At 38.1% G+C, this 8992-nt stretch overlaps 1 protein-coding gene across 1 annotated transcript; it reads right to left on the bottom strand.

Moving 5' to 3' along the window:
* Positions 1-368: 368 nt before the first annotated feature.
* Positions 369-1268, bottom strand: LOC139360286 (deoxyuridine 5'-triphosphate nucleotidohydrolase, mitochondrial-like). The gene has a single exon (XM_071086937.1). It carries the CDS (start codon positions 1157-1159, stop codon positions 665-667), a length of 495 nt encoding a protein of 164 aa, XP_070943038.1. The 5' UTR covers positions 1160-1268; the 3' UTR covers positions 369-664.
* Positions 1269-8992: the final 7724 nt, after the last annotated feature.

Below are 8992 nucleotides of genomic sequence, written 5' to 3'. Positions count from 1 at the left end.
TAGCATTAGGAGAAATACCTAATGTAGACAATGGGTTAGTGGGTGCAGCAAAACACCATGGCACGTGTATACCTATGTAACAAACCTGCAGGTTCTGCACATGTGTCCCAGAACTTAAAAGTGTAATTTTAAAAAATGATAAAAAATTTAAAAGCACAGTTTTAATTTACAATATACCAAAATGGAAGAGAAATGGAAGAAAATTCTGAAACGATTAGTTTTGAAACTTGTACCCAGGAAAAAATTTAGGATTCAGTCCAAATTGTAGGTAAATAACAAAATTCAAAAAAAAAAAAATGAACACATCTAAAATTTTTTTTTTTTGAGTTAAATACAGGTTGTTGTTTTTTTTAATCTGTAATTGATGTACATTTGATTTTAAGAAGACACTTTACATCAGGTCACCACAAAGCAGATTTACATACAACCATCAATTGCAGAAAAACAAAGTTTCTTTTTGATCCAAACACAAAAAGCTTTGTGTTTTATTTTTTTATGATCTCTTCCTTGACGATAAAAAAAAAAAAAAGTAAAAAATGCAGTACTTTTTGAAGGTGAAGCTAGTAAGTTTACAGAAGTGCAAAATACCAAAACACTTTAAGAAAAAACTTTTTTTTTTTAAGAAAAAGGTATGACTTCTCGTTTTCTGTTCTTGGCATAAATTTTAATTCTTTCCAGTGGAACCAAAACCGCCTGAACCCCTTTCGGTGTCATCCAAAGCTTGAACTTCTTCTATTTCTGCATAAAAAATCCGTTCGCAAATGAGTTGTGCAATTCGATCACCCTTTTTGACTTCAAACTTTTCTTTGCCAAAATTAAACAGTACAACACCAACATTTCCTCTATAATCTTCATCTATGACACCAGCTCCTACATCAATAAAGTGTTTTGCAGCCAAGCCTGACCGTGGAGCTACTCTTCCATAACACCCAGAAGGGAGCGCTATCTGAATGTCCGTTTTCACAAGAGCTTTCTCCATAGGTGGTATTGTATAATCATAGGCACTGTACAGGTCGTAGCCCGCGGCCCGCGCGGAGCCCCTGGTGGGGGCCGTGGCGTGCTTGGAAAGCCGGGCAAAGCGGAGCTGCATGCCGCCCTCCTCTGCAGGCCGGGGCCGCTTACTGTGTGAAATGGCGGGTGTCTCTTCAGAGCAGGGCATGGGAAAGCCAGAAGGCCAGCGAGGAGAGCGCCCGAGGAACAAGAGAGCGCACGAAGAGTTCGAACACACCTAAAATTTAATAACTGTTGTGCTGTTGTTTTCTTCTGCAAAACAGTTTTCCCCTTCTGTTTCCCATTTTTATGAAATGGAAATCATATGGGACCAACGTAATTGCAAAATAAGCTTTAGTCTTATACCTGAATTCTTTACACAAAGTGCAGCAAGAGTGTAGATTCAAGGCCTCTATGAATACATATATGTTGTGTGTATATATATATATGTATAAATATAAGAATATACACATATTCTATCATGTAGAATGGCACTAAAGTATATTAATGGCAGCAAATCTGTACAAGTCTGCAGCAGCCTCAATTCTTGCTTCTTCAGAAGAAAGAACTCAACTAAGGGTCATAAGGCAGAAGAAGAGACTGGGGCCAGTTTTACAACAAGAGTGAAAGTTTATTTAAAATCTTTAGAGCAGAAATTAAAGAAAGTAAAGTACACTTAAAACAGGGCCAAACAGGTGATGAGATTTCAGGTGTGTGGTTTGACCTGTGACTTAGGTGTTTGTATGATGGAATAATTCTGGGATCTGCATCTCTTCTCCCCCTGATTCTTCCCTTAAAGTGGGCTCTCTGCATGTGCAGTGGCCCACGAGCACTTAGGAAGGGAGCCTGTGTAGTGTGTTTCCTGGAGTACAGTTGGAAAACAGAGACCAAAATAAAAGCTGTGTATGTAAATAAAATTGGTCTCCTAATAAAATCCTCTTATAAATTTCTATCATTTTTATGTTACCTTGGCATCTATTTTTAATCTCCTTGAACACACCCAAAATCCTTCTCTCTCTTTCTCTCTCTTCTTTGAGATGTAAATTTACTACCTACTTTCTCTAAAACTCGGCAAGTGCTTCCTCAGATAAATTGTAACTTTTTCTATTTACAAAACCACAATTCAAATCCAACAGCTTTTTTTAAAGTGAGTTTTATGGGTTTCATGCATAAAGTTTTAAACTCAAAAATCTAAAGTATTTCTGTCATCCCTCTATCTTTATGTGCACATGTATATGTTCTATGTTGTATCACATATATGAATATGTCCATACCTGTGTTTATATACTGTTTAGACATGGTATCAAATAAATATAAAAATAAATGCATACTAATCAATTAAGTAAATAACACAAATGCTTTTCAACCAATGTGATTTTAGTAATCTTCAATAATGGAAGAACACCTCAAATGAGCATGCATACCTATCTGCAGCCTCCTTATAAAAATTATCAGTCATGAATTTTATATCCAGCAAAACTAAAGTTCATAAAGGAAAGATAACAGACTTTTTCAGACAAACAAATGCTGAGACAATTTGCCACTACCAAGCCAGCACTACAATAACTGCTCAAAGGAGCTCCAAATCTTGAAACAAATCCTGGAAACACATCAACGCATAACCTATAAAACAAAAATACAATAAATAAATGAATAAAACCAAGGTATCCAGGCAACAAATAGCAGGATGAATGGAACAGTACCTCACATCTCAATACTAACATTGAATGTAAGTGGTCTAAATGCTCCACTTAAAAGATATACAATTTCAGAATTGATAATAATTCACCAAGCAAGTGTCTACTGCCCTCAAGAGATTCCCCTAACCATAAAGGGTCATATAAACTTAAGGTAAAAGGATAGAAAAAGATACCCCATGGAAATGGCGACAAAAGTGAGCAGGAGTAACTATTCTTATATCAGAAAAAACTAACAGCAGTTAAAAAAGACAAAGAGCGACATTATATAATAATAACCGGACTTGTCCCACAGGAAAATATCACAATCCTAAATATATATGTACCTAACACTGGAATTCCCAAATTTATGTAACTATTACTACTAGACCTAAGAAATGAGATAGACAGTAACACAATAATAGTGAGTCACTTCAGTACTCCACTGACAGAACAAGACAGGTCATCAAGACAGAAAGTCAAGAAACAAACAGTGGATTTAAACTATGCCCTAGAGCAAAGAGACTTAAGATATATTTAAAAATATTCGACCCAACAACCCAGAATATACATTCTATTCACCAGTACATGGAACTTTCTTCAAGATAGGCCATATGAAGGCCACAAAACAAGTCTCAATAAATTTAAGAAAACTGAAATTCTATGAAGTACTCTCTCAGACAACAGTAGAATAAAACTGAAAATCAACTCCAAAAGGAACCTTCAAAACCATGCAAACACATGCATATTAAATAACTTGATCCTGAATGATCATTGGGCCAAATATGAAACCAATATGGAAATTTGAAAATTCTTTGAACTGAACAATAATGACTCATCCTATCAAAACATCTGGAAATCTGCAGAGTGTGCTAAAAGTTCATAGCTTTAAATGCCTACATCAAAAAGACTGAAAGAGCCCAAATAGATAATCTAAGGTTACATTTCTAGAAATTCAAGAAACAAGAACACACCAAACCCAAACCCAGCAGAAGAAAGAAAATAACCAAGATCAGAGCAGAACTAAATGAAGTTGAAACAAAATAATACAAAATATAAATAAAATATAAAGTTGGCTTTTTGGAAAAATAAATAAAATTGATAGACCATTGGCAAGACTAACCAAGAAAAGAAGAGAGAAGAGTCAAATAAGCTCATTTAGAAATGAAATGGGAGCTATTACCACCAACGCCACAGAAATACAAAAGATCATTCAAAGGTAGTATGAACACATTTATGTGCATAAACTAGAAAACCTAGAGGGGATGAATAAATTCCTGGAAATATAAAACCCTCCTAGATTAAATCAGAAAGAATTCAAAACCCTGAACAGACCAACAAAAAGCGGCAAGATTGAAAAGATAATTTAAAAATTAACAACAAAACAAATTCCAGGACCAGATTGTTTCACAGCTGAATTCTACTAGATATTCAAAGAAGAGTTGGTAGCAATTCATTTGACACTATTCCACATGCTAGAAAAAGATGAAATTCTTCCTAAATCATTCCATGAAGCCAGTATCACCCTAATATCAAAACCAGAAAAAAACATAACAAAGAAAACTACAGACCAGTATCCCTGATGCACACAGATGCAGAAATTCTTAACAAAATACTAGCTAACTGAATCCAACAGCATATCAAAAACATAATCCACCATGATCAAGTAGGTTTCATAATAGGGATGCAGGAATGGTTCTACATACACAAGACAATAAATGTGGAACAGCACATAAACAGAATTTAAAAATCACATGATCCTCTCAATAGACACTGAAAAGGTACTTGACAACATCCAGCATCGTTTTATGATTAAAACGCTCATCAAAATTGGCACACAAACCCACAGCCAACATAATACTGAATGAGAAAAAGTTGAAAGCATCACTCTCCGCAGGGGAACAACACAAGGATGGCCGCTCACTCTCACCATTTTTATTCAACAGAGTACTGAAAGTCCTAGCCAAATCAATCAAACAAGGGGATAATAAAGGGCATCCAAATTGATAAAGAGGAAGTAAAACTGATGCTGCTTGCTGATGATATAATTGTATACCTAGAAGACCCTAAAGACTCCTCCAGAAAGCTGCTAAAATTGATAACTGAATTCAGCAAAGTTTCAGTATACAAAATTAATGTGCACAAATCAGTAGCTCTGCTACACACCAACAGTGACCAAGCAGAGAATCAAATCAAGAACTGAACCCCTTTTACTACAGCAGTTTTAAAGAAATAATAACTCAGCATATATCTAAACAAGGAGGTGAAAGACCTCAAGAAAAACTACAAAACACTGCCGAAAGAAATCATAGATGATGCAAAAAATGAAAATGGACCCCATCCTCATGGATGAATAGAATCATTGTTGTGAAAATGACCACACCGACAGAAGCAATCTACAAATTCAATTCAATTCCCATTAAAATGCCACCATCATTTTTCACAGAACTAGAAAAACAATTCTAAAATTCATATGGAACCAAACAAGAGCCAACACACCCAAAGCGAGACTAAGCAAAAAGAACAAATCTGCTCGTGTCGCATCACCTGACTTGAAAAATACCCTAAGACCAAAGTCACCAAAACAGCTTGGTGCTGGTATAAAAATAGGCACATAGACCAGTGGAACAGAATACAAATCCCAGAAATAAACCTAAATACTTACAGCCAACTTATCTTTGACAAAGAACACCAAAACATAAAATAGTAAAGGACACCTTATTCAACAAATGGTGCTGAAATAATTGGCAAGCCAAAGCAGGAAAATAAAACTGGGTCCTCATCTCTCACCTTATACAAAAATCAACTCAAGATGAAACAAGGACTTAAAACTAAGACCTGAAACTATAAAAATTCTAGAAGATGACACTGGAAAAATCCTTCTGAACATTGGCTTAGGCGAAAAGTTAATGACCAAGAACCCAAAAGCAAACGCAACAAAAGCAAAAATAAATAGGTGAGAATTAAACTAAAGAGCTTCTGCACAGCAAAGCAACAGTCAGCAGACTAAACATATAACCCACAGAGTGAAAGAAAATCTTCACAATCTATACATCTGAAAGATAACCAATATCCAGAATCTACAAGAAACTCAAACAAATTAGTAAACAAACAATCCCATGAAAAAGTGGGCTAAGTATGTGAATAAAGAATTCTCAAAAGAAGATATACAAATGGTTATCAAACATATGAAAAAATGCTCAATATCACTAATGATCAGGGAAATAAAGGGCAAATCAAAACCACAATGTGATACCACCTTACTCCTGCAAGAATGTTCATAATCAAAAAATGAAAAAATAACAGTTGCTGGGCAGGCACAGTGGCTGACACCTGTAATCCCAACACTTTGGGAGTCCAAGACCGGTGGATCACTTAAGGTCAGGGATTTGACACCAGCGTGCACAGCATGGTGAAACCCTGTCTCTACTAAAAACTCAAACAGATTAGTAAACAAACAATCCTATGAAAAAGTGGATCACTTAAGGTCAGGGGTTTGACACCGGTGTGCACAGCATGGTGAAACCCTGTCTCTACTAAAAATACAAGAAAATTACCCAGGTGAGGTGGTGCATGCCTGTAATCCCAGCTACTCCAGAGGCTGAGGCAGAAGAATGGCTTGAACCTGGGAGGCAGAAGTTACAGTGAGACAAGGTCTTGTCACTGCACTCTAACCTGGGTGAAAGAGCAAGACTCCATCCATCTCAAAAATAAATAAATGAAAGTAATAGATGTCGATGTGGAAGCGGTGAAAAGGGAACACGTCTACACTGCTGGTGGGAACGTAAACTATAAATGAGTGGGTAAAGAAATTGTCATATATACATGATGGAATACTACTCAGCCATAAAAGGAATGAATTAATGGCATTCCCAGCAACCTGGAAGAAACTGGAGACTCTTATTCTAAGTGAAGTAACTCAGGAATGGAAAACCAAACACTGTATGTTCTCACTCATAAGTGGGTGCTAAGCTATGAGGATGCAAAGGTATAAGAATGATACCATAGACTCAGAGAAAAGGGTGGGAAGGGGGTGAACGATAAAAGACTACAAATTGAGTTGAGTGTATACTGCTCTGGTGATGGGTGCACCAAAATCTCACAAATCACCACTAGAGAACTTATGTAATTAAATACCAAATCTCCAAAAATCTATGGAAAAATAGATTTAAAAATAAAATAAAATGGCAAAAAATTTAAAAACAGCGTTCCTAAAAAATTCTAAAATTTAAAAAAAAAGAAAAAAAAAAAAGGCCCTGAAGGTCACATACCAGAAAACTCTATTATGCTGCCTCTTAGTGCATATGTTTGAGCCCACTGGCTCAACTTCTGAGAACTTATCGGGAAGCTGCTGATCACCTGTTTCCGCTCTTTTCTATCTATTGTGAGATTGTATCTCCCTGGCACTACCTGCAGCCAATTATTACTTTAGAGAGACAGTTAACAAGCAACTGACTTGACCATCACCTGGTGATGATCACTTGCCATTTCTAATATGGGGGTGGTGGAAGGATCTCTCCTGCCTGCTCATGTCTGACCAGCTACCTACTGTAACACTTTCAGATTTTTTGTTGTTGTTGTTGAAGACAGAGTCTCACTCTATCACCTAGGCTGGAGTGCAGTGGCACGGTCTCAGCTCACTGCAACCTCTGCCCCTCGGGTTCACACCATTCTCCTGCCTCAGCCTCCCGAGTAACTGGGATTAGAGGTGCACGCCACCATGCCCGGCTAATTTTTTGTATTTTTAGTAGAGTCAGGGTTTCACCGTGTTAGCTAGGATGGTCTCGGTCTCCTGACCTCGTGATCCACCCGCCTCGGCCTCCCAAAGTGCTGGGATTACAGACGTGAACCACAGCATCCGGCTAACTGTGTATTCTTTATGACACAGGCATATAAACTTAAACGTGCTGGCTCTCTTGGGGCTGCCAGTAATATATCATCCATAAAATGAATAATCTTGCTATTACAAAATTCTTTTCCACTGGGGAGCAAGGCTGATCTACATGTTACTGATACATGACAGGACTATTCAGCATTCCCTGAGGAAGCACTTTCCAATAAAATCGGCAAGCTGACCTTTCATTATTAACAGCTGATAATGTAAACGCAAATTTTTCTCTGTTCTGTTCTGTGAAAGGAATAGTATAAAAACAATCTTTTAAGTCAATCACAATTATAGGCCAGTCTTGACGAATTGCCATGCGGGAAGGGGTCCCATAGGCTGTAGGTTAGCATTAATAGCATATAAGTCATGCAAAAGTTTCCATTTGCCAGACTTTTGGGAATGAGGAAATGGGTGAATTCCAAGGACTGTTAGATGGTTCTATATGGTCGGCTTTTAATTGGTCCTCAACTAATTCATGGGCTCTTTGTAATTTCTCTACCTTCAGAGGTCCCTGTTCTACCCAATTAAAATTTTGAGAGACACACATCAGGGGTAGTAGAGGAAAAACAGTGGCCATAATTATAATTTAAATTTAACTTAAATTTTAACAGAGAATTATAATTTGAGATGTTCCTTGTATACAAGGAACACATGAAATTTTACCATGAGCCGCCCGTGGAGCTGGAGGGCAGCGAAACAGGTCCTGGGCAGTGGTCGCACTGTGCTTGCATAGGCGCCACTTTTTGTCTGTGCTGCTTTTTGTCTGCCCCGCTCCCTCCTGCCACCGCTGGGTGGAGGTTGCCATCCTGGGCGGACCTTGTCAGCTTGGACACTACAAGCGTTTTTCTCCCTGAGCCTTTCCTTATACCTGCCGCCCCCTGGGCTGGACTGCTTCCGCTTCTAATGCCTTTTCTTACCTCTTTATAAACATACACCTGATTGCCTTATTGATTTTGCATCACCGAGCAAGCTAAAAGTTCCCCTTCTAATGCTGCTTACTTAAGACAGGGTCCCATAGCTGTAGTGTATGCCTTCTTTTCTCTTATTTATTGGAGCAGGGGACTCAGGCAAAACCTCCCTTTCCTCTTTGTTATTTTGGCCCCGTGATAGTGGGGTTGAGGGACTCAGAGGTGGTAAAGTAGGTGATGGTTCCTTCTCCTTCCCTTTTTTAGGCTCTTCTGTGTATAATGGGACCAGAATCGCCCTCATTAAAGCCCACAGCATTAAAGATTATACTGGGACCCGCTGCTCTTGCACATGAGGTCAGGAGATCGAGACAATAATGGCTAACATGGTGAAACCCAATCTCTACTAAAAATACCATAAAATTGGCCAGATGTGATGATGGGTGCCTGTAGTCCCAGCTATGCAGGAGGCTGAGGCAGGAGAATGGCGTGAACCAAGCAGACGGAGCTTGCAGTGAGCCGAGATTGTGCCACTG

The sequence above is a fragment of the Macaca nemestrina genome, chromosome 20 (assembly GCF_043159975.1).
Source record: "Macaca nemestrina isolate mMacNem1 chromosome 20, mMacNem.hap1, whole genome shotgun sequence".
In the NCBI taxonomy this organism is placed as follows: domain Eukaryota; kingdom Metazoa; phylum Chordata; class Mammalia; order Primates; family Cercopithecidae; genus Macaca; species Macaca nemestrina.
Note: the sequence above shows the minus strand (reverse complement) of the source record. Positions and strands in the feature narration are given on the sequence as shown.

Coding starts and splice junctions, on each gene's coding strand:
- LOC139360286 (XM_071086937.1), bottom strand. CDS start 1,159: ATGCCCTGCTCTGAAGAGACACCCGCCATTTCACACAGTAAGCGGCCC.